The 26,586-nt window shown below is 46.2% G+C and overlaps 1 protein-coding gene and 1 pseudogene across 1 annotated transcript in view; both read left to right on the forward strand.

Annotated features, from left to right (window-relative positions):
- Positions 1-19,642, forward strand: part of LOC143998246 (uncharacterized) — a 31,876-nt gene extending 12,234 nt beyond the window's left edge. The window contains exons 4-5 of the mRNA XM_077493934.1: positions 18,474-18,584; positions 19,279-19,642. Coding sequence (XP_077350060.1) covers positions 18,474-18,584; positions 19,279-19,316 — 149 coding nt within the window. The 3' untranslated portion in view covers positions 19,317-19,642. The remainder of the gene's footprint in view (positions 1-18,473; positions 18,585-19,278) is intronic.
- On the forward strand, positions 3,975-4,093 carry LOC143999665 (5S ribosomal RNA; annotated as a pseudogene).
- Positions 19,643-26,586: the final 6,944 nt, after the last annotated feature.

Here is a 26,586-nt window from a genome sequence, read left to right on the forward strand (position 1 = left end):
GCTTCCGGGAACTCTGCTAGTGGTACACCCACATCCGATTATAGCAGGCAAATGTCCCTGCCCCAGCTGCTGGACCGGCGGAAGAAGTTTACTCCCAGCCATCCACATGCCCAGCGGTTGAATGCTAGCTTGGCTAAATTGCTAGCACTTCAACTGCTGCCTTTTCAGTTGGTAGACTCGGCCCCCTTCCGTGAGTTTGTACAATGTGCGGTTCCTTAGTGGCAGGTCCCCAAACGCCACTTTTTCTCACGGAAGGCGATTCCGGCTCTCTACCGGCATGTGGAAGGCAATGTCCTTGCCTCGCTGGACAGGGCGGTCAGCGGTAAGGTGCATATTACCGCTGACGCATGGACAGGGACGTTACCTGTCTTTCACGGCCCATTGGGTCACTCTTCTGGCTGCTGGGAAGGATGCAGGACAAGGTGCAGTAGTGTTGGAGGTTGTTCCGCCACCACGCCTCCAAAATGCTACTATTGGTTGTGACACACCTCTCTCCTCCACCCCCTCTTCTTCTTCTTCTTCTTCCTCCATGGCCTCTTCCAGTGCTCTGTCCTCAGAACCAGCGGTGCTCCGTAGGCGTTCCAGGGGCTACGCAAGTACGCAGGCAAAACGATGCCATGCCGTGCTTGCGCTGGTTTGTTTGGGGGACAGGAGCCACACTGGGGCAGATGTTTTGTCAGCTCTGCAGGGGCAGGCCGAGAGGTGGTTGACGCCACGCCAGCTTAAGCCAGGAATGGTGGTTTGCGACAATGGCACCAACCTCCTCTCCGCCCTCTGACAGGGACAACTGACCCATGTGCCCTGTGTAGCTCACGTCCTTAACCTGGTGGTGCAGCGGTTCTTGGGCAGGTACCCCGGCTTACATGATGTCCTGAAGCAGGCCAGGAAAGTCTGTGCATTTCCGACGATCATTTAATGTCTGTGCTCGGCTGGCTGAGCTCCAAAAGGAGTTGAACCTGCCCAAGAACCGCCTTATATGTGACATGCCCACCAGATGGAACTCAACATTGGCCATGCTGCAGCGGCTGCACACGCAGCAGAGGGCCATCAATGAGTACCCGTGCGACTACGGCACCAAGACAGGGTCAGGGGAGCTTGGTTTTTTTTTTCTCACCACGCCAGTGGGGCATGATCAGGGATGCATGCACTGTCCTGTCACCGTTTGAGGAGGCCACAAGGATGGTGAGCAGTGACAGTGCATGCATCAGTGACACTGTACCTCTTGTCCACCTCTTGGAGCATACGCTGCGTGGAATAATGGACAGGGCACTTGAGGCAGAACATAGGCAGGAAGAGGAGGACTTCCTTGCCTCTCAAGGCCCCCTTTATCCAGACAGTGTTCCTGCTGTGCCACCCATCACACAGGAAGAGGATGAGGAGGAGGAGGATGATTGTGTCAGCATGGAGGTGGAGGCTGGCACTCAGCATCAGCATCAGCAGCAGCAGCAGCAGTCTTATAGGGATGATTTACAGTCCCAAGAAACACGTGGACTTGTACATGGCTGGGAGGAGGTAGCTGCGGATCATGTTGTCCTTAGTGACCCAGAGGACTCCGGACCGAATGCCTCAGCTAGCCTACGCTGCATGGCCTCCCTGATCCTGCAAAGCCTGCGGAAGGATCCTTGTATTCTTCGGATCAAGGAGAGGGACCATTACTGGCTGGCCACTCTCCTTGATCCACGGTACAAGGGTAAGGTTGCCGACCTTATCTTGCCATCGCAGAGGGAGCAGAGGATGAGACATCTCCGGGAGGCCTTGCAGAAAGCTCTGTGCAACGCGTTCCCAGAGACTGGGAGGTTACAAACTCCTGGTCATGGACAACGTGTTGCTGAGGCATCGGTCAGAAGGAGCGGTGGAGAAGGTGGCCGTCTGACTGATGCTTTCAGACAATTTTTTAGTCCGCAGCCCCAAGGTATGATTGGTTCCAGCACCCATCGCCAGCGTCTAATTTACATGGTGCAGGAATATCTAGGGGCAAGGTCAGACTTGGACACCTTTCCCACTGAAAATCCTCTGGCTTACTGGGTCTTGAGGATGGATCACTGGCCAGAGCTTGCACAGTATGCAATTGAGCTACTGGCCTGTCCTGCATCCAGCGTTCTTTCGGAACGCACCTTCAGTGCTGCTGGTGGCTTTGTTACCGATCACAGGGTGCGCCTGTCCACCGAATCAGTTGATCGACTGACCTTCATCAAGATGAATCAGTCTTGGATCACCCACAGCTACCAAGCACCTGAAGCTGATGTAACCGAATAATTTTTTTTGAAATACCACATCCCTTCAAGACTGCCTATGCTGATGCTGAGTGACTGTCCTGTTATGTTGATTGTCTATCCTCTTCCTCCTCCGCTGATATGTTGGAAGAACATTTTTGGTTCTGGGTGATGCCAGCAGCCCAATTTTTCTGCCCCTGTTTAACAGGGGCGTTTAATTACAATTTTTGATGCAATGCTTTGCAGCAGGGCTAATTCCTGCAATAAAACTAGAGTATATGGCAGAGGTTGCAGTGTGGTGGCACCAGTGCCTAAGGCCAAATTTTTCTGCCCCTGTTTAACAGGGACATGTAATTACAATTCTTGATATAATATTTCACCCAGAGTAACGCCCACCCAGAGTAACGGTGAGGACTTATAGTGTTGTGGCACCAGCACCACAACCACCAAAGGTCAATTTTTCTACCACTGTTCAACAATGGCATGTAATTACAATTCTTGATATAATCGTTCACAGCAGGGCGCTCCAGCGCCCACCAAGAGTCACTTTGAGGGCTTACAATGTTGTGGCAAAACCAACACCTTGTTCCGCCATTTCTGCAGAGCATATAGGGCAGGCCCCTACTTTCAAACATCCAACTTACAAACATCTCCTACTTGCAAACGCAAGGAGACAGCAGCAAGTGAGATGAAAAAAGATGGACGACAAAACTAATTATACAGGGGTTATAACCCTTCCCTATGTTTTCCAAAAAGCTTAAAAATTGTTTTTCCCCAATCGTCTTTCAGGACAGCCACCTTTGAGAGACACTGGCTCCTCCCCTCTTAGGAAACACCGCCTTCATTTTCATGATTTAAGCCTCCTCCTCCCTTCGTTCCTCAGTTATGGTGTTTCCTCCGGTGGGGAGACACCGCTAAGGAACCTTAGCTGAATCAGTTGGAGAGACTGAAGCTATCCGAGCGGAGCTCTGGCCCCACTCGGCAGTCCGATCGTCTATCGGTCTACTTTTGGCAGTCCGGCCAGCTGGTAAGCTGAATTTTCGTACTGACCATACACTCTAAACTTCGCTTGGGGAAAGCAGGAAGTTTTTGGAGGCTCATCCCTTCGTTCGCCCAGGAGGGTGCTTCAACGGGATAGGCAGTCCGGTCGGCTGGGGAGCTGAACTCTTGTACTGACCTTTTTTACACGCGCTCTAATCTTCGCTTGGGGAAAGCAGGAAGTTTTAGGGAGGTCCATCCATTCGTTTTCGCCCAGTGGGGCGCTGCAACAGGACGTCCTAGGTCCCCCTGTGTTTGCAGTCGGCTTGGAGCTGGAGGCCGGACCAGATGACGGGCGACGTCAGTTCTGGTGGGGGCGGACGTCTTCGTTGAACCCGCGTCTTCCGGTTCCGGACGCGGACGGAAGGAGGACCAAGCGTTCGGCTGGTGCAGCCTCTCTTCTAAGTTGCACAGGTAGCTTTGGAGGCACGTTCGTACCACTCTTCCTCAACAGGAGAATGTCCGAAGCAGTGGCTTCAGGAGCTCCAGGAGTAACGGCACCAGCCACTCAAAGGTAAAAGCCCTGGCGAGGGGTTCCCTTACCTTACAACCAGTAGCTCCACTGGTGTTTTTTCCCCCTAGGTGGTCGGGGGGGAAGGGCAGTGCGTCTGGGATCCAGATGGAGATTGATCCTAGGGGAGGGCACTCCCAGTGGTCCTCTTAAGTAGTGCTGGTGTTTCTTTTTTTAGGATTTTATGATGCTCTTTTTTCTCTGTCTCAGAGGCCTACGGCCACATCACCCTGAATGCGCTCGATCTCGTCTGATCTCGGATACTAAGCAGGGTCGGGCCTGGTTAGTACCTGGATGGGAGACCGCCTGGGAATACCAGGTGCCGTAGGGGACATGAGCAAATCTCCCCTTGGTTCTAGGAGGGAGCGTCCTTCATATAGAGTCTCTTTGGGGGAATCCCTGGTTCAGGGCACTTGGTTAAGAGTGTATTGAAGCACCGGATAGCTCAGTCAGACCTTTAACCTAAGGGTTCAGGTCCCTGTTTGAGCGCCATCAGGAAACAGGCAGCAGAACACGGTGCATATCTGGCGGCTTCTGTGAAAGTTCCAGTGGCCTCAGCTCCAGAGCACTCTTTCACCAGCACAGCAGAGTGTTCCACCTAACCCGATGGATGTTCCTCCTGCAGGTTAAGGGAGAGTCTAGAGGGTTCCAGAGAGGAAGTTGAGGAAGAAGTTGACAGTGCCCTCTCAGACTCTCAAGGGAATCTGATGGTGAGGGCTTGGGTGGGGAACCCAAAAGAACCTCACGATGTAAACTTCCCCCTGGATGAAGTGGATAAGCTCTTGGGAGCTATTCATACCACTTTAGGCATACAAGAGAAAAATAAGGCATTGTCACCCCACGATCAGATGTACTAGGGCCTGGGGGAAGCTGGTGTTCCCGGTTCATGACGTCTTGATCGATGCCATCAGAAATGGCGGGGTCCCGAAGGAAAACCTTTCTTTTCTGGTGCATTAAAACAAAGGTTTTTTTCTTGGGCGGAAGAGGAAGCTCTTGTCTGGAATAGAATCTCCCAGGTTAGAGGCTACCTTTCTTCAGATGTCCAGGCATACTGACCTGTCCTCGGGGACATGGGAATACTTTCAGACCCTATGGTTTGAAATGATGGACTCACTTCTGAAGGATGCATGGGTTTTTTCTCTTAAGAAAATATCTAAGCCTGCCATAGCGGCCACAGGGGTGGCTCATAATATGAAGTGTCGGCTTAGCCAGATTAATGCATGAAGCAATGACGGCAGAGGAGACTTTCTATCCTCCTTTCCCACGCTGCTTAAGGAGTTGGCATACGCTGCTTCGATTCAATCCAGGCGAATGTATGCAAGATCTTCGGCTCTGACCAACTCAGCCTGGAGGGCCTTAAGGCTGAAGACATGGCAGGGGGTCAAGGCGTCCAATGCAAAAGCTCTGTGTAATCCTTTTTTACTGGAGACCTGCTGTTTTTGGCCAGGTCTTGAAGCAGTGCAAGATCGCACGGCTGATAAGATAAAGGCCGTTTCCCTTAAGAGGAAATATATAAAAAGGGGCCTTCCTCCCCCAGTGGGAGATGATCACCTCCAATTAGTTTGTGATGAGGATCATCAGAAGAGGTTACCGTTTGGAGTTTTCAGAACTCCCCCCTGTTTGAGACTCCTTGTCACTGAGCTGCCAAAATGTGCCCTTCTTTCCTCTTCAGGAGTTAGAGGAACAGGAAGTGGTAATACAGGTCCCCGCAGGATAGATGGGAAGGGCTCCTATTCTCACTTTTTTGTGGTTCACAAGCCTTTGGAAAAAGTTCAGGCTCATCCTGAACCTGAAGCGTCTGTGGGTCTTAGTCACCTACAGACGGCTTTCGTTGGTTTTGGTCACTGGGTGAGGGCACCTCTTCCACCAAAACTGTTTCAGGGCATGGATAGTAAGGATGCATACCTGCATATTCCCATCGCAGAGAACCACCAGCGTTTCTTTAGGCTGGCAGCGATAACTTCTGTAGGGGTGCTACACCTTCAGTTCAAAACACTTCCCTTTTGGGCTATCCCTTTCCTCCTCGTATCTTCACCAAAGTGATGGTAGAAGTTCTGGCATTCCTGCGTCTCAGGGGAGTCTCGGTGATCGTGTGTCTTGACGATCTTCTCCTGTTTGTACCTTCTCTGGCGCAGTCGATTTGGGATCCACAGGTAACAAAAGACCTGTTGGTGAGCCTGGGTTGGCCTCTGAACCTAGAGAAACCCAACTTAAATTCCTTACCAGGGGGTCACCTTCCTGGGGTAGGTGCTGGGCTCAACAGAACAAAAGGTCTTCCCTCCTTGGAGAAGATCCAGAAGATAGACAAAGCACTGTTTCTCCAGGGCAACCGTCAAAAACTCAGGCAGGTTGAGTTTACTGACAGCCACGCTCCTAGCAGTTCAGTGGACGGGGTCATGTTACCGTCCTCTTCAAACTATTTATCTTGAAGGTTTGGGACCACAGTCAGGGGTCTTGGGACTTTTTGGTTTCGGTTCCAACTCAGGTAAAGAGGTCCCTTTGGGAAAGGGAGCACGTTTGTTACAAGACCTAGAATGGAGTTTGCCAGTATCCAGGGTGGTTACAACCGATACGAACGGCTTAGGTTGGGGTACACACCTAGACTCCTGTTTGGTACAGGGTACCTGGGAGAGGAAGGAATCTAAGAGATCCTCAAATTGGAGGGAGTTGAGAACAGTAGATCTGGTTCTCAGGACCTTTCAGAGAGTTCTCTGGAGACTTCATGTAAGAGTCATGGAAACAATCCCTTGCCAGTGGCTTACGTCGACAGGACAGGGACTCCTGGAGCGGATCCTTATGGGTCCTAGCGAAGGCCATCCTCAGATGGGCCGAATATTAAAATCCTGTCTTTCCAGTGATCTGTTTGAAAGGAGAGCAAATTCTGATATTAGATTTCCTCAGAGCAACCAGGTTCTCAAGCAGGAGGTTTTTCGAATGGATCACCCAGAGTTGGGGGATTCCTTGGATAGACCTTCTTTTTTTTTTTTTTTTTTTTTTTTTTTTTTTTTTTTTTTTTTTTTTTTTTCTCAAGGGAAAACGCAAAGGAAGCTATCTCCTGTTCCATGAACAGGGGAGAGGGGAGGTCGGGAGCAGACACACTATAGCACAGAGTTAGGGTTTCTCTAAGTGCTATGCTTTCTCCCCTCCCGTTCTGATTCCTGCAGGGTCAGGGAAGTTTTCAGGTGGAGATTACTACCTGTTTTCTAATCACACCTCTTGGGCCCAGGAGGCCGTGGTTCTCCATTCTGAAGGGCCTGTCAGTGGAACCCCCCCGGGTTTTCCCGGTCTAAGAGTGTCTCCTTTCCCAGGGTCCAATCTGCGGTCCCCAGGTGGATTCTTGCAGCTTGGCTACTGAGAAGGAATTGCCAAAGGGCAAAGGGGTCTCAGACTGTTTAATAGCCACTCTTCTGAATTGCAGGTAAATGGAAACTCAGACCATTTTCTTGAAGGTATGGAGGCGGTTCAACAGCTGGTGCTCAGAGAACTCCTTCAATGTGCACAGCCTTGTAGCCGTTCTAGAGTTCCTGCAGTCAGGGGCAGATAAAGGTTTAGCCCCATAAACATTGAAGAGTCAGGTTTTCGCTTTTAGCGTATTCCTGGAAGGGCATTTAATATCAGACCTTGGTATAGTAAGGTTCTTAGAGCCTTAAGTAGGTAAAGACCAAGCCTTTGGTCGTCCCCTCCCCAGTCGGGGTCGCTCATTAGTTTTACAGGTTCTCACAAAGAACCTTTTCAGCAATTGGAATCTGGCTTGTTATGGTTGATTACTCTCAAAACTGTTTTTTTGTGTCGATCACTACGGCAAGGAAAGTGAGTAAACTCGAAACCCTTTCTGTTAGGGCACTCCCTTTCCAGACCATTCAGTTTTTAAGACCATTCTGGCTTTTTTACCTAATGGTAGTCTCTAATCCTCAGAGAGTCCGAGAGATTATGCTGCCTATTTTTCGTTCAAAACCAGTGAGAGAACAGGAACACATCTTATTGGACGTTAGAAGATGTGTCCATTATTTTGGTTGCACAAAGTCAGTTCAGGAAGTCTGATTTACTTTTAGTGTTACTTCCAAGGGCTAGGAAGGGTTCCAAAGCCTTTAGACGTACGCTAACCAGATGGTTAAGGTCAGCCATTGGGCAGACTTGCGTGGTTGGGGTATTAAAGCCTCCAGTTAGAATTAAAGCACACTCAGCCAGGACAGCGGCAACTCCGCAGACAAAGTGGGCTGGTGCGTCTCCTGAACAGATCTGTAGAGCCGCAACGTGGTTCAAGTTTTCTACGTTCGTGAAGCGCTATAGATTGGATCTTCTCTCAGCCAAAGACCAAGCCCTTTGGTCACAAGGTGCTGCAAGCAGTAGTTCCCACCCTAAGACAAGGTACTCGCTTATCCTCTCAAAGGTGGCTGTCCTGAAAGACGATTGGGGAAAAATGGAGTTACGTACCGGTAACATCCTTTTCCAGGAGTCTTTCAGGACAGCACCGGTTCCCACCCAGGTTTTTTGCAGATCATCGGGAACTCATCACATGAGACCGTCAGGTAAGACTAAAAGTTTATTTGTTTGACGTATTCTTGTGTCTCCCCAGTTGGCCGGAGGTACTCTGGAAGAACTGAGGAACGAAGGGAGGAGGAGGCTTAAATCATGAAAATGAAGGCGGTGTTTCCTAAGAGGGGAGGGGCCAGTGTCTCTCAAAGGTGGGAGGTCTCCTGAAAGACTCCTGGAAAAGGATGTTACCGGTACGTAACTCCATTTTTTTTTTTTTTTTTTTTTTTTTTTTTTTTTTTTTTTTTTTTTTTTGACTGGAGCTACACTTTAAAAATGTACCAGTTGAAAATTACAAACAGATTCAACTTAACACAACAAAACTACACAGTCCCTGTCTTGTTTGCACCGCCTGTATACTGCTGTTCTGAGTATATAGGGCCTGGGGGCCACACGCATTTCCTTTTTTTAATATGGGTACAGGGTTCCCCTTAATATGCGTACAAGACCCAAATAGGCTGGTAATGGGCAGGGAGGGCTACCCATGCCATTTTTCTCAATGATTTTCAACCATATTGCAGGAACCAGAGATAACATTAAAACCGCAAGCAGTTTTAAATGGTGTTCTTTCCGTTTAATGTCATTTTGTGCAGGGACTGTTCTAAACACGGGAAACACGTGGCACTTCACAGGCATACTACAGACACCCCCCAGGCACCATATTTAAAGGAATATTTCACTTTTTTTCTTTTTTCACTTTAATCGTCATTAAAATCAGTGCTCCCGCCAAAACGGCCGTTTTTAAAACTTTTTTTTGCATTGACCCATGTCCCCTGAGGCAGGAGTCAGGTCCCCAAACCCTTTTTAGGACAATATCTTGCATATTAGCCGTTAAAATTAGCACTTTCCATTTCGAACGTTCGGGTCCCATAGACTTCAATGGGGTTCTAACGTTCGTAACGAACGTGGGGTCCGTTCGAAAGTTCTGGTGCGAACCGAACCGGGGGGTGTTCGGCTCATCCCTACTCGGGACATAGTACTTCCAACCTTCTGCATTAACCCAGAAGGAGAGGAGACCCTTTTCCACATGTTGGACGTCAGGAGGACTCTGTTGTGTTACTTGGACAGGACAAAGCTGTTCAGATTCACTGTTTGTACGTTTTTCAGGTAATAGGGTTACCAAGCTTCTAAAGTTTCTTTAGCAAGATGGCTGAAATGATCTATCTCAGAGTCATATTCCCAGGCAGGCTTATCCCCACCAGCAGGGATTTGTGCACTCTCAACCAGGGCTCTGGCGTCTACATGGGCAGAGAGCTGGTGCCACCCCCTGAACAGATCTGCAAGGCAGCGTCCTAGTCGAGTTTTCATTCATTTGTGAAACTCTATAGGCTGGACCTCACATCTGCCAGCAATCAGGCGTTTGGCAGGAAGGTCCTGCAAGCTGTTGTCCCGCCCTAAGGGGTAAATCTCGGTTATCCTCTCAGGTGCTGTCCTGAAAGACTCCTTGGGGGGGGAAAAACCAAGTTGGACTTACCAGTAACTTGTTTTCCAGAAGTCTTTCAGGACAACAACATCCCACCCTATTGTATTTTATTATGCTACGCTGTGACTAACGTATGTGTTTGTGTGTTCCAGCCGGGGCCGGAGGTTCTCTTCTACAACTGAGGTTTGGTAGGGAGGTGCCTCCCTTTAAAGTTTGGAGGAAGAAGGTGTTTCCTAAGGTTGAGGGAGGAGTCACTATCTCTCAGGTGCTGTCCTGAAAGACTTCTGGAAAACAAGTTACCAGTAAGTCTAAAGGCCCGTACACACGGTCGGACTTTTTGACAACAAACATGCAAATTAGCTGTTTTGGAGCAACATCCGACTGTGTGTACGCTCCATCGGACAAACTTTTTCTGTTTTAATCGGACTTTTGTTGGCTCTGCGAACGGACAAACTTTTTGACAACAGAAGTCCGATGGAGCAAAGTCCGACCGTGTGTATGCAAAAGCATCGGACTTTTGTACAAGGTACAAACACGCATGCTCAGAACCATTGCAAACGATCAGACTACAATACAGAAGTTGACCAAAGGTGGCGCTGGAGTCATTGAACGTCCTCTTTTGAAGTGGCGTCCGTACGTTGTGACGTCACCACGTTCGTGTTTGTTGTCAAAAAGTCCGACCGTGTGTATGCAATACAAACTTGTGGACAACACACTTTGTACAAAAGTCCACGGAAAAGTTTGTACAAGTCCGACCGTGTGTATGGGTTTTTTTTTTTTGTGGTCTACAACTATTTGCCCAATGTTCCCTCATGTAACTTTATTGTGGGAGATATTCCATTTATTAATAAACTTGAACATGGTTGCTAATATAATATTCTTGCCCATTTTCCACTTCTTCTCCTCCTTCTTTTTTTTGTTTTTTTTTTTTCTCCTGGAGGAATGTGTCTATACATCTTGGTCAGGGCTGGTGCCATAATCTCCACATAATGTTGGTACACTTCTATACCATCCGATCTTGGAGATTTACCCTTTCCCATAGAAAAGATGGCCTCTCTAATTCCTCTTCATCTTTCTCCATCCCCTCTTTTTGCTCCTCAGTTAATTTGAGGCGTTCTAAAACCCCCAGATATTCCTCTCTTCTCCTGTGAAGGTTAATGTATACTTATTAACATATCTTTAAAAGCTCATAAGTATCTCCTCTAGTGTGTTAACTATCTCCCCTTTCTTGTTTTCTTGCTTCTGAAATAGCCAATGATGTCTGTTTTTATCAGATAATTTAGTATCTTATCTTATTAGCTTGATGTCCTTGCTCAATTTTTATTGTTTTTGCTGGAGCCTCTTATGTTTTGGCATTAACTAACTATTAATTGATTGTTATACTGGTGCGCTAATCCTGCCTATCTTATCTGATTTATATTCTAGGGATCAGTTACAAACTCAGTTTCTGCCTGTGCACATAACTTTTCCAATTCCTCGTGTGTGTGTGTGTGTGTGTGTTTATTTTTTATTTGCAGATCTCATTACCCCTCTTGGATATGCCTTTTTATGGTGTCCCAGAGCACACCCTCCATTTTTCTATCCCCCTGTGGGCAGGGCTGGATTAACGTAGGGGCTATTGGAGCTGCAGCTCCAGGCCCCTACCTTAATATAGGCCCAGCCACCCAAAAAGGACATAGAAAGCAATGGGCCAACGGGAAGAGATCTCCCCTGACGGGCCCTGCATTCCACATGCACTGCCTGGGCAGGGTGGTGGGATTGATAATGGGCACTGCATGAGCAGTCCTAACAGAAGCCTGGGGCACGCCAATGCAGGGCTCTTACAGAAGTCTGGGGCTTCCATGGTGTTAGGCCTGCGCAGCTGCACTCTTTCAGCTCAGAGTGAACGCCAATGCACGGCCCTCACAGAAACTTGGCAAATCAAACGCCAGGCTTCCCTAGTGTTATGCCTGTGCGGCTGCACACTTTCGAGTTTGGGCGCACGCCAGCACAGGCTCTTGGAAAGCAGAAGGGTGCCCAGTAAAAGGTCCACAAAATCCTCAGCACCAAGCACATGATGCTCTTAATCCGGCCCTGCCTGTGGGTTTCAAACCGCTCCGGTATCCTATAGTTTGGTCCAATCTGAGTTAGCCAATGAGATTGAATCCTATAGCCCGAGCCTCTTCCTCTAGGGCCTATTGTTAAATCAAAGGTTAACCCAGAGTGATCAGACACGCCTCTGGGCATATAAGTGACAGATTGCTTCATTGGGAGCATCTTCTCATTCCCCAGAGCCAGTTCTATACTAGATATGCACCCTCTCCCTGGTGCATGCCACAAAAAGACCTAGCATTTGGGTTTCTAATCCTCCAGAGATCAAACTATCCAACTTTTATAAATTTTTCCAGTACATTTTGGACCCTACTGTTCTCCCCCCCCCCCCCCCCCCCCCCTTTTTTTTTTTTTTTTTTTTTTTAATTATGGGACTTGTAGTTCTGCAACATCTGGAGGTCTGCTAACTGCATCTCTTCTGTATGCCCTTTCAACTGCAAATGCTAATACCACCATGTCTGCGAATACATTTTTCAACCATTGCTCTTGTCCCCAGGGTTAAACCCCTTCAGTAGACCAACTATTCTTAAATTATTGTGGCGTATGCGATTCTCAATCGTCTGTTTTCTGTTGCCATGTAGCAATCTGTTTTTCTGCTATTAAGATCTTTTTGTAAATGGGGGGGGGGGGGGGGGGGTGTGTAACTGCATCCTCCAGTAAAAAGATCCTATTTTCTGCCTCTGCCATACTATACTATGTCAGTTTTAATCTCATCCATTTTACCTGTCGGGACTGCATTGCTTAATTGGATGGCCTCCATTTAGCTGCAAGTTAATCTGCTTCAGTGTAAGTTTTTTGGGCTGCTTCTCCTGCTTTTCAAGCTGGGGCATGCTGTGGAGGGCTTCACCCGATGTCCTGTCTGTCCTCGCAGATTACACATTGTTTGGGGGTTCCGGTCCAGAAGTATGTTCTTCCTCCATGGTCCTGGTGCTCCTGACCAGCCCCCAGGAAGGCTATGGCCTGGGGTGCAGATCCACCCAATTTATTGTCTTGGGGTTGGCTAGCCCGAGGCAAGGAAACTAAAGATCTCCGAGGTGGTCCGGTGCCGTCTCCGGTAGTTGGAGGCCCAGTAACTTCATAGCTATCCAAGGGAGGACTCTTCAGAAGAAGGCCAGGTATGGGTTGGCTTCTTAGCCAGAGCCTGGTGGGGCTGAACTACCTAAGTGAATACAGTCTCGTTGGTATCGCCAAGCTGGCTGAAAGATCCAGATATCACACGAGTGTTCTACAAATTTAGTTTCCTGCGAGTTCTAAAACGTCTGGCAGAGACTTGTTCCTGAGTAAAGCACCTTGTTGGCTGCTAGGCCTTGTGAGAGGGACTATCCATCTTGAGTGAACATCCAATTGTGAATGACTGACTAAATCCAGAGAATAGCCAAAGTAAACAAGGCCTTCATTACTGATTTTGACATTAAGAGTACCTGAATTTTTTTGCTAACCCTCTGATCCAATTTTAAGAGACTGTTCGTTGTCTACGTTTTTTGCAAATAAAAATCCCTTTGTGCGGATCTGTTGTCAATCTGAGTTTACTGAGCCATCTACCACTGGAACCCCTAGACATAAATCGAGGAGAAGGTAATGGTAAGCCCAATCAAACCAACTCCTTCAGGGGTCAGTGCTAGACATAAGAAGTCTCCTATTGGTGTCGACGAGGGTCCAGAGGGAGCCAAAGCAAATAATGCGGTCCCAGACATGCAAAACATGAGTTGTCATTGGAAACGTCGTTTATGACCATGTACTCTCCACGGCAACCAATGGGTTGAGTCCCACCAGACACTTCTCCGGGGGGACCCAAAGTTTAAAATGAGAATGAACGTGCCAATTTAAAATGCGTTGGTATGATGGCCCTATACGAACTCCATATTCAAGGGAGTCCCAAGCCCCCCAAGGAGTAGTAGCTGTTTTTCCTATGTGAAAATGGAGTGCCCTCCTATCTATAAGGTGAGTCTGCAATGCTTTACGGAAAGCTTTAAGAAAAGCGTAAGCAGACAGCCATGAGACATGTCAAAGGGATCTGGGCTAACACTGAAGCCTTCAGAAATCAGGATGCCCTCCCAAAAGTCTGCCAGCCGTGTGAGGACTGCATATAAAAGTGAGCTGTTGAGCATTTGGTGTGTAAGAGTAGTGAACGTGAATTTTTGGTTAGCAATTACCCCTTCAGAAAGACTTAATGGCCTTGTGGGTCTATACAGCTTTCCAAGGGGTAAAATTTACAGGATTTATGGACCACAATTGCCTTACCCAGGGAATTTGTTGCTAATAAGCCATTGATTTATAGAGGTGAGTAGGCATCTTGTGAAGGGACTGCTGCCTGAAATGTTTTTCAAGAACAGTACCTGAGCACCCAATCTTCAACTCTAAACATTTGTGTGGCGAGCACCCCTTACGTTATGATTGTACCCTAAGTGAAAGCCATACCAGAAACCAAAAATTGGCAAGCAGCCAAGCCACTCCAGCAGACTGAGTGGGCGATTTGTGGTGCTAAAGCGTCCTATAAAAAAAACTAAGAAAAAAAAGTAGAACAAGCCAGATGAGAACTAACAGGTCCGGCACAATGGTCCACTACAGGAAAGGCCCAGGGCAGAATGCGGTTGCCTAACCAGGTAAGACCTATGTGGGTAAATACAAAGACGTGGGATCATGCTTTCTGCCCAAACCAGCTATTAAAGCAGAAGGGTGGGGGACCCAAATATGTACCAAGTGAGTGACAATAAAAGTGGTGGCCACTGCTGAGTAGCATTTAAAATGGGGGGGGGGGGGGGGGGGGTAGTAGAGCTCTTGTTGTGTCAAATGCTAAACAAAGCGGCAAGTTCTATCCCACTTTTTCTCTAACTTATCCATTGCATTAAGAGCCCCCAAATTCGTCAGTTGATGGGGAACGCAGTACTCAAAGTAGAGAGATAGGGCTAGAGTACCAGAAGGAAAGGGCAGGTGAGGACCTCCATGCATCTTCATTCTCTGGTTGTCCAAGAGCCAGAGCTTGTTGCTTCTGGCCACAGGATCTTCTCTTGGTTGCAATAATGGTGGTTGTGGAAATTTCCTGAGAGCAGCGGCAGTCTAGAAAGTCAACAGGCTCCAGCCCTAGAACTTTCATGAAGCATAGGAGCTCATCCTTGGTGTGCAATATAACCAGCCAAGAGGGGACAGAGGGCTTTGCGCTGCATAAAGGTGCACCTAGGGAGATCATGGAAAAAGAACAAATGAGCTCCAAGTCGAAGAACTGCCTGTTCATTTTCTGCATGATGCGGTCTTTGATCATGTACTGGTGGAGCTTACAAATGTCTCTAGGGATTTCAGGATCATCAGGAGGCTGAAGCGCTCTGACTGCTTTTCAATAGCAGCAGTGGCTGGTAGATCCAGAATCTTGCTAAATATACCTCACAGGCTGGTAATGATATCCTTAGGAGGTGTGGCCTCGGGTAGAATGCATATATGAATATTTACCCGCCTGCTGTGCTTCTCAATCATCCAACTGACAGCGAAGGGCCTCAAATCTTCTGATCTTGAGCTGAACACTGATCCTTTAGCATAGAGATGGCAGGCAAAGTGTCATCAACTTTCTGCTCCAGTGTCTCCAATCCTATTCTCCCAGCTGCCAAGTGTCCATTTCAAGAAAATCCATGTCCCGTTTTTAAAGGCCCGCTTTATTCTGCTAGTGAAGCGCTCCAATTCCCCTTTAGGGGGAGGAGACCATAGATGCAGTCTCGGAGCCCTAGTCATGGGATGTGATTTTTGGGGGGGGGGGGGGGCAGAAATTCTTAACTGAGAAGAAATGGACATTGCAGGCTGGGATGGTTGAGCTTCGTGGTGCTACGAGGCGGCTTGTTCCAGCGCCATATTGGATCTCCCACTCTGCTCTTCCTGCCAACCCTCAGGAAAGAGATTCCAGTGATACCCCAACAGGAATGGCTTGATCTTTGTGTGAGGATGCCTGCAGGTGTTGATAGGCTGCGAAACATCTGGGTCATGTGACAGCTGCTTGTCCTCCAGGAAACCTAAGCAGCAGGAGCTTCTAGTGCTCTGATGATTTACATGTTTAAAAAAAAAAAAAAGCCTTTAGAATACAGAGTAAAATGAAGATTTGATTTCAAATATTTGTATGACAATTTAAAATGTTATATTGTGGAAATGGCATGGTGTGGGCTGATTTCTGTCAGTCACAGGCTGTGTCTTAGAATAAGAGGGAGGTGAAGCCACCAGTAATCTACATGTAATAGCCTGTCCCCTGGTTAGTGGGCATAGAGGAGAGAGTGAATTTACAGTCATTTACCACTGTATACACCCACATGTTACTTTATAGTCACATGGGCTGCTCAGGTGTGATGCGGAGGAAATGCTTGGCATAGAAACTCGATGAAAACTGAGCCTATGCAGTTGCCACCACAGCTGCAAAATCTCTAGCTGAATTGGGGACACAGAGGGTGGATATGGGGAACGGTAAGATCAAACTGGTATTTTTGCAGAATACAGCAAATGAAACTTGTAGTGACTGGAGTAGGAACAGCATGTAATACACAATTTACAATGCGAAAATAGAAGCATCAACTTCCACTTTTTTTTTTTTTTTTTTTTTTTTTTTTTTTAAATCCTTTTTTTGCTTTTGCAGCCTGAAATGAAGAGGTGTGTGTGTGTATGATATACTCTATGCAGCTGTGTTACTCGGTGCAACTTATAACATCCTAAGAGAAGGATAACGCCACCAGGTCAAAGAAAAAAAAATTCAAATTTCTGAGTTGGAAAAGATCACCCCACTCCTAAAATGACTTCTAAACTCAATCGGGTGTAGCTAATCACCTTATCAATAGCACACAAAGCCATGTGACTTTTCAGCTGTGGTCGTTTTGATTTGCCTCTGCATGAAATGCTTTCTTGAAGCATTAGTACCCGGTAGTGCAACTGAAGCAAACCAACTGTGTGGCAAGGCAGTCTAAACATCTCCTGGAATGAAGTTGTGGACAGGCACAAATTAAAAAAGATGCACGTTTTCAGGCTTTATCAATGTCTAGAAGCACAGTAAAGTCCTATTTTAAAGCATTTGGTTAACCCAAAAAAAGCTGTTTTTTTTTTTTTTTGTTTTACAGCACTGCTTGTGCTGTGTAATTTGGTCCCCTTTGTAGCCTAAAAACCTGGCTATACCCTCCCCTCTGCAAATGGACCACGATAATCATGGCTGCTGAGCCCTGACATCCTGGTCAGTCTGCATGATTCTGTCATCCGTAGCCTGCTATCTGCAGATCTCTTGTCTGTTTTCCTCTGTCCACCTCCCTGCTTGTACCAGTGTGCACCCCTTCTGCTCCCCTTGCATATGAAATCTTATCCCCTCTGGACCTTTAATAGCTTGTCCCTGTTTAATGTAAAATTGGTCAGTTTAGAGGCCTACAGTAACTCAGAAGTTGCAGGACTTTGACAGAGTGGTCATTGTGTGCATGTGACAACAATATTGTACACTTCTCCACAAATGTTACTTGTACGGGAGGCTTGCAGGAAAGCCACTCTAAGAAAGGTCAACATGGAAAATGGGGTTATGGTCAAATAAGACTATAATTGAATAGTTTGGCCTCCACACCAAACTCTCTCTGGCAGAAATCCAATACAGCTCACCATCCAAATAAGCATTCCTACAGTAAAGCATGGAGGTGGTAACATTCCGTTTATGGGGGTGTGTTTTACTGCAGAAGGGACTGGAGCACTTGTCAGGATAGAAGGGAAAAGATGGATGGGGCAATATACTGTAAAATCTGCTGCACTCTGCCAGAAAGTTGTTAATGGGAAGATTTACTTTCCAACATGACTGACTCAAAGCAAACAGAAAAAATTACCACACAGTGGTTGCAGGAGAAATGGTGACTGTCCTTGCATGGCATAGTCATAGCCCAGACTTGAACCCCATTGAAAATCTGTGGAATGACTTAGACTGCAGTCCACAAATGTTTACCCTCAAATTTAACTGAACTTGAGTCATTTTAAAGCAAAAGGTGGTTCAACAAAATACTGACACGGGGGCAGTTTTTTCCAGCTCCAGTGATTGGTGGGGGGGGGGGAGGTTATTTTATTTTTTTTCCTGATGTATTGGTGTGTGTGTGTGTGTGTGTGTGTGTGTGTGTGTGGGGGGGGGGGGGGGGGGGGTGTTGTATGTTAGAAACAAGTACAGCTGTGTGTGTGTGTGTGTGTAATATAAAAAAAAAAAAAAAATGTAGCTAGTGGGGTTTTTTTTTTTTTTTTTTTTTTTTTTTTTTTTTTTTCTTGGGGAAATGGCTTAAACCCGTCCATAAAACTGTTTCATTTACGGGGTGTGCCAGAAATGTAATGCTCCCATTGGTTGTGCTCTCAACCAAACCGTCAAACCATTCAATGCCTGGTGTCATAACTGATCACGTGTGCAGCATCATAGCATTTGTAGATTAAACGGATGCAAAGATGGCGGTTTCCTTGGCTGAAAATGTGGGGGGTTTACTTTAAGGCAAATCTCTGCCCAATAAGGATGAAATGGGTTTGCTTTAAAAAACCCACACTTGCCCCTTTTTACCACTTTGTTTAGAGCAGGAAATGCCTGATGCTTCTGGTTATAAAGGACTAACTCTTATGTGATGCTATCCCATGACTCTAGCTGAATATCTGAATTGCATCTTCTGTGTGTTCAATTTATTCTCCTTCACCACTGTAGACAAGCCTCCAAAAAAGAAAGGAACGCGCAAGTCTTCTAAAAGAAAACAAGCAAGAACTGATACAGAGGAGATAGAAACGTGGGAAATCCCCAGATCCTTCTTGTATAGAGGTATGCAACAACCTAATTTCAAGTGTGTGTGTGTTTGTGGTGTGTGTTTCTCTGTTTCTCTTCCCCGCACCCCCCCCCCCCCCCCTCAGCTGCGTAAGAGCTGGCAAGAGAAGTTGTAGCACCTTGAGCTTCCCAGTGAATGGTTATGCAGCAGGGGCTTCTCAGGACAAGTCTGATAATTGGAGAAGAGTACACTGTGTTCCCAGCATAGCTAGAGAACTGACCATGGTGTACTCGCCTGCTTTTGTGTGGTCTGTTTTTAATAGAAAAGCAGAGGGGCTTGCAGAACATCAGGAATTTCACATAGGAAGCAATACAAAGCGGGATATATTCTCAAAAGTACATGGTACAGTAGACACAAATCGGGAATATGAAGTATTGAGGGTAACCATCTTTTCAACACACATCTGCAATGCAAACCGGTGTGTCAAGCTTAATGTCTGGATATTCAAGCTTGCCATATGGACTATCTGTACATATCTGTCGTGGATCTAAGGTTCTTGTTGGCTGCAATGCACTCCAGTATGATCATTGCACTGCACACTGTGGTAGACCTGCTTGCCCATTGTATATTGCTTGGGACTACAGATAGCCACAAGAAGCCCCCAGGTTTTAGGGGATTACATGGTAATGGATTACTTACTGTGTGTTTAACTTTTTTTTTAATTTTTATTTTATTCTTTCTGACTTCTAGGTCATGGCTTAAGGAAGGGTGGCACCAGGAAGAAGTAGCTCATCTGCTTTATATTGTGTAATTAAAAAAATTGTGTATATTTATTTCTTTATGTGTGAGTGAGTGTTGCATGAAACAATGTTTTTTACTCCTGAGAAGGAGTCCTACCTACCCACAAATTTCTTTGTACCTTGTTATGCACTGGAGAGGGAAACTGATGGCAAATAGTCTGAAGGAACAGGCACATTTAAGTAATGAATTATTATAAAGGATTGTCAAATTGAAAACTGAAAAGGAAATATTGTCACAGAAGTAAAATTGCACTTATAAAATGTAAAAAACACAATTCACAAATTTAATAGCAAAAATAAAGGTTAATAGACTTGTAAAAGTCATGGATTTATTCTTGATTGTGTTCTGAAAATTGTATGCTGGTGTTTTTAACATGCGTGTGTGTGTTTTTTTTTTTTTTTTTTTTTTTTTTTTTTTTTTAACACAAAGACTTGGTGATTTGGCCTGGGTTTGATTAATGGGCTTTTTTTTTTTTTCTGTGCTTACAGTTCAGAAAATACAAAGTTTGCTGTAGATCCATTACAGTAAAGGGGGGGGGGGGGGGCAGCGGCATGAATCTTAATTTAAAAAATAAAAAAAAAATAGTCCTAGCTAAGGATGAGCTCCGGCATGTTTGCATACTCCACGGGCAGAGCCCGCCAGGAAGTTGGCGCTGCGCTAATCACAGGCAGTGAGACATTGCCCGATCTTTGCAGCCGCACATAAGGGCAATGTCTCGCCCGTGATTAGCGCAGTGATGCGCCGACTTCCTGGTGGGCTCTGCACGTGGAGTATGCGAACATGCCTGAGCTCATCCTTAGTCCTGGCCATTTGTAGAGTTAATAAGCTGTTAAACAAAAGGCATGGTGAGCCAGGTACTGCCAACGGGGACATGAACCAGTGGCAACATTTTCAGAGTGTCTTCTTCCTTTTTTTTTTTTTTTTTTTTTTTTTTTTTACAGCTTTTGAGGGGGGACATTGAAAATGTTTCCAGGTTTGAAGCTGAGCTAGGATCATGTTTTCTGTAAAAATAAACTCCCACTAAAATGTGTCCAGGCTTCAGCATTTGTATATTTCCAATCGACTTTTAATTGGACCTGTACAGTGCAATCTAGCTCTGAATGATGTACGTTTATCAAACAAAAGAGCCGAGCTCCTGATGATCACAGCTGGTATCTCAGGTGTGCCAGTTTTCTGAAGCTGAGATGAGGAGTGGAGAACATGTTGTTCACTTATCACAGGACAGACCCTTCTGTCATTCACTTTTACACAGGTGAACAGTTTATGAAGGTGACCTGAAGATCTCACTGGCCATATCTGTAAAATATCTCCGTCCCAGATTCTCCAGATAAATGCTGGAGAATCTGAGTGAGCTGTTACTGTGATGTGAGGGAGGAGGCTTCTTTCTTAACCACTACAATACAGGGCACTTTCACCCCCTTCCTTCCCAGCCCAATTTTCAGCTTTCAGCGCTCTAGCGCTTTCAGTGACAATTGCGCGGTCATGCTACACTGTACCCAAATGAAATTGTTATCATTTTGTTTGCACAAATAGAGCTTTATTTTGGTGTTATTTATTCACGACTCCGTTTTTTTTTTTTTTGCGATATAAGCGCAAAAATAGCGGAAATTTGGAAAAAAAAAACAATATTTTCTTTTTTCTATTTGAAAAGAAATCCAATAAAATCAAATTTTTTCATAAATTTAAGCCAAAATGTATTCTGCTACATGTTTTTGGTAAAAAAAAGTGTATAATTGGTTTGTGTGATCACGGACATATGTACGCAAATGATCATGTACATATGTGTGCAGGTGATCACGTACATATGTGTGCAGATAATCATTGGGACATGTGATTTTAGTGGGACATATGTGGGGGACATGTTTTTATTATTAGGGACATGTGTTTTTATTATTTGGGGACATGTGTGGGGACTGTGTGGTGTGTTGTGTGTTGACACTACACTGATGATCAGTGAGTAAAAAGCAGCCCATACTCACTGATCATCAGCCGGCTGCAGCGTTCTGCTCTCCTCTCCTCAGCGGTGACTTCCGTGAGAGGAGAGCAGATTGCCTAGCAACCGGCTGTTTGTTTACATCACATGACGGCCGTGATTGGACACGGCCGTCATGTGATCAGGAGGGCCAATCACAGAGCCCTCCTGCCGATCTGAGATGTGCCGTGTCCGGGTGACACGAGCGCATCGGGATCGCGCCGCTGCGCGAGCCCGCTATTCCTGAAGGACGTTCCTGAACGGCCTGTCAGGAATAGACGGCTCCCACCCGGCCGTATATATATATATGCATTGGCCGGGTGGGAAGTGGTTAAAATCAGCAATAGCATGTTTAAAGATTGATCTTGCACATTATGTATTTTCTGTTAGGACCCATTTACATCTGAGCAATGCAGAATTGTGCAATTATTGCCACATGCCAATTTGCTTTAAAATTGGGTCAATGTTCTTTTGGGTGCCATTCATTGTTATGGCACCCCAAATGCACATGGTTACATAGGAAGTGAGGTTGAAAAAAGACACAAGTCCATCAAGTTCAACCTATGTGTGTGATTTGTCAGTATCGCATTGTTTATCTCTATTGTGGGGTCACTAGTATGGTATTTGTATATTGAAATAGTCTTTTTTTTTTTTTTTTTTTTTTTTTTTTTTCTCCAGAGAGAATAACCTCAGTGCTCGCAACCTTTCCTCATAACAAATATCCTCCAGACCATTTATTAGCTTTGTTGCCATTTGTGCTCTCCATTTCCAGTACATCCTTCCTGAGGACTGGTGAACTCAACAGTGTACTCTAGGTGCGGTCGGACTAGAGTCTTGTAGAGCAGGAGAATTCTCTGAAATTCCCTTTTTGAATGCATGCCAATATTCTGTTTGCTTTTTTAGGCTCAGCAATGGCATGCAATTCCAAGCCGCTGCTATCATCTCCTAGGACCCCCATATCCTTTTCCATCCTAGATTCCCTCAGTGTATAGATTGCATTCATGTTTTTGCCACCCAAATGCATTTTTACATTTTTCTACATTGAACCTCATTTGCCATGTAGTTGCCCACCTCATTCATTGGTTGAGGTATTTTTGCAAGGTTTCCACATCCTGCGGAGAAGTTATTGCCCTGCTTAGTATCTGCAAATACAGAGATTGAACTGTTTACCCCATCTTCCTGGTTGCTTATGAACAAACTAAATAGGGGGACCCCACTACCCACCCCTGACCATTGCTAGTACACCCCATTTTATCACCACTCTCTGAACTCTCCCTTGTAGCCAGTTTTAAATCCATGTACTAGCCCTATGGTCCTTGCCAACTGACCTTATTTTGTACAGTAAAAGTTTATGGGGAACGGTGTCAAATGCTTTTGCAAAATCCAGATACACCGCATCTATGGCCTTAGTTTATCTAGATGGCAACTCTCCTCCTCATAGAACGTTAATTGGTTTGGCAAGATGATTCTTCATGAATCTATGCTTATTACTGCTAATGATAGTGTTCTTATTACTAAAATCTAGAACAGGGATATGCAATTAGTGGACCTCCAGCTGTTGCAAAACTACAACTCCCATCATGCCTCTGCATCTGGGTGTCATGCTTGTGGCTGTCAGAGTCTTGCTATGCTTCATGGGACTTGTAGTTCTGAAACAGCTGGAGGTCCGCTAATTGCATATCCCTGATCTAGAATATAGTCCCTTATCCCCTCTAAGTTTACATACTATTGATGTTAATCGAACTGGTCCGTAATTCCCAGGGATGTATTTTGGGCTCGTGGTGTGAATTTTTAAATATTGGTGCTACATTGGCTTTCCTCCAATCAGCTGGTACCATTCCAGTCAGTAAAAATTAGGAACAATGGTCTGACAATTACTTGACAGAGTTCCCTAAGTACCCTCGGGTGCAAGCCATCTTATCCCAGTGATTTTATTAATGTTAAGTTTCCTAAGTCTAATTTTAATGCTGTTCTCTCTTAACCAGGTGCTTCCTCTGATGTCATGAGTATAAACACTGCAGTTTGTTACTGAAGCCCCCCTGATTACCTTGTGAAGAATAAATTCAATACCTTTGCCATAGCCCCATCCTTTTGTAACCAGATGTCCTTCCTCATTCTTTATAGGGCCAATATGGTCTGTCGTTTTTTTTTTTCTCTTCATACTTAAAAGGAATTTCTTGGTTTTGTTTTTGGGCCTCCTTTGCTTTTTATATGCATTTTTACTTTGGAGTTAAGCCATCCAGGACTTTTGTTCACTCTTTTTAATGTATTACCTAATGGGATGCATTGGCTAATGCCCTTATTTAATATGCTCTTAAAGCAAACCCATCTCGCCCCCGTGTTCTTCCTAAGATTTTTATCCCAATTTATGCCCTCTAGCAAGGTTCGTAGTTTAGGGAAGTTGGCTCTTTTGAAATGCAGCATCTTTGTATTCCCCTTAGGTTTCCTAATTTGTGTGATTTTTTTTTTTTATACTGGAGCCAATTGATTGCTGTTGCCACATCTGTGATCAGGTCTGTATTGTTGGTAATCAGCAGATCCAGTAACACTTTATTTCTAGTCGGTGGGTCTACCATCTGACCCATAACATTTTCCTGCAATGAATGCGCAGACATGCATTTTGCCACATGACACTACCAAGGTGCCAATATGTGCATTGAAAAAAAATGCACAATGCTCCATGCCAAAAGGTGTGTGTGTGGTGTTTTATCTCCCCCAGTTGTCTTCCAGGTCAGCCCTTGAGAGATGGAGCTCCTCCTCGTACAGTAAACACATTGCCACAAATTTCTTTAACAGGCAGTCCCTGGTCAGCCTTGGTGTTGCCTGAGGGATGGAGGCTCCATCTCCCAAGTGCTGGGCTGGGCCATACATCTCATCGCTGCAGCAGGGAAATGCTGGGAACTGCTGGGGCAAGTGCACATTTTACAAGGATTGCTGGACAGAAGAGGATGGGCATGCGGCTGCGGGCAACACTTGGGCTGAGAGCAGGAGTTGACCCAGATTCGGGCTTCTTCTGAGCCCAGGCCTGGCAAGAGGTGCCGATGCATCATCGACTTGGTGGCTCCGATGGCGGGGGCGCATGTCAGAGGCTGCTTGACCCGGAAGATGAGGTACATCCTTTCTGGGGCATGATGTTATTGGCGCATGCCAGGAACTGGTCCTAACCTTAAAGGCACTGGAAGCTTGAATGGATGTCTGGTGCCATTATCATGAACTGGCTGCAAGGGACCGCATGGACACCACAGGAAGGTCCCGGATCTAAGAGGATGATACGATCTCCTCTGCCCAGGGATGCAGGCACCAGTGGGACACAGGCAGGCATTAGTTTGTGACACTTTTGTTGTCCAATTTTGGGACCAGCTAACTAGTGGTAGTGATCTCTAGCAGGCTTGGGCACTACAGGTGTTGGTAAGATGTCACTGGGTGTACACAATGTTGTGGCTGCTTGTGTACCCTTTCTTACAGCCCCTCTACCCTGGAGTTTTAGGTCTTGGCAGGCCAAGCCTCCTAATGAGCCAAAGACGGCTCCCAGGTAGCGGTGTGCAAAATGTGTTACCAAGATGCCTCTGGAATACACAGAACCGCTGTGTTAAGCTGGCCTAGACAGACTGGTTAAGCAGTCGCATGCAATCTACACAAAAATCTTTGGGCCCATGAGGGATGACATGGCTACTACCTTTTTAAGGATCTTAAGTTTAGTGCAGAGGTAAAACCTCCAACAGCTCCCTCTGGAAGTTCCTCTCCCATAGCCTCATCAAGATCAGTTACCTCAGGGTCGCAGGAGTAAGTGAGGGGGGGGGGGCCCTCTGACAGCTCTGATTCAGAGCAGGGAGATTGGGGGGGGAGGAAAAAAGAGGGCCAGAGTATAAATTGTCCCTAGAAGATGTAGAGGACTTACTTGGAGCTATATATGAGACTTTGGAAATAGAGGCAGAAAAATAAATTCCATCAAAACATGACCTGATGTACCAAGGTCGAAGGAAGAAAAAGTTCAAAGTATTTCCGGTCCACCAGGTGATGTCAGACGTTGTGAGAAATGCGTGGGCAGACCCAGAAAGGAAGCCCTTCTTTTGCAGCTAGTCATAAGAAGCAGATCCCTTTCAGTGACAATCCACTGGAGGTGTGGCATAAAGAACCCCAAATTTGGATGTGCCACTATCGAATGTCTGAGTCCTCATTGGCCTTTGAAGGCATGGGGCATCTAAAAGACTGTATGGACAAGAGGGGCAACATTATCCTAAAGAGAGCCTGGGAAACAACTGTCGCCAGCCTGACGCCTGCACTCAGCCACCACTTGTGCGTCAATAATAATTTTTTTTTTTTTTTTTTTTTTTGGGCTCTTAAGTTCTGGACCATGTCAAAAATTGTACTCCTTTTTGGAAGAGGTTTTTGAAAACCCTACCAGTTCTCTCAAAGGCGGTCGGTTACAAAGCAGATGCATTCACAGAATCTGTCCAAAATGGCACAGATCAGGGGGTCTAGCTGTGGTAGCCAGGCAGGCTATCTGGATCAAGTGGCAGACTTCCTCAGCCACCAAGCGATCTCCCAAGAGGAATGGGCATTACACCCAGAGGTGTTCGGGGAAATTACAGCCCGCTGGGGAATACCAAATATAGATCTTTCATCCTGGAAAAACGCTAAGGTGAAGTGTTTCTGTGGGATTGCAAGATGTTCTATGCTTTCCCCCTGGTTTATCTGGTTCCTCAAGTAATGAAGAAATTCCTACAGGAACAAAGTTGATGGCACCATATTGGCCCAAGCGAGCCTGGTTCTCTCAGCTCATCCAGTCTCTCAGCAGATCCATGGCTACTCCCTTGCAGTGATAACCTGATGCGTCTGGCACCCCTAACAGGCCTAATCCATGAAAGCTTCAAATGGGCTGCCTGGTTACTGAGGAAGACTTCTTGAAATAGGACTCTTAGGGGGTGTGGCCTGAAGCTGCATGCGGTGAGATGTCTCTCTGAGGTGAGCTCCGCCAGTGGTCTTTCCATTTGATCCTGCCGCCGTTTACCTGACTCATCTGCCCGGTAATCCCAGAACACCGGAGACATGTCCCCGCCACTCAAAGCGGCAGATACTGCGGCCAAGTTGGAGACATTCCACCACCAGGTCTGATAGTCTTGGCTCCCCGTCCACCTCGCATGCCTCTCGTGCCGCCAAAAAGGTGAGATCCCAGAGGCAATAGCCACATGTCAAACCTCTCTTAATACTAGAATAGAAGAGGTTAAGGTGGATCTATCCCTACTACGCCAGTACCTGCAGCAACTAAGAGAGAGGGTCAGGGA

This window comes from Lithobates pipiens, unplaced genomic scaffold (assembly GCF_037356315.1).
Source record: "Lithobates pipiens isolate NorthernLeopardFrog02 unplaced genomic scaffold, aLitPip1_a1.2 Scaffold_19, whole genome shotgun sequence".
Taxonomy (NCBI): domain Eukaryota; kingdom Metazoa; phylum Chordata; class Amphibia; order Anura; family Ranidae; genus Lithobates; species Lithobates pipiens.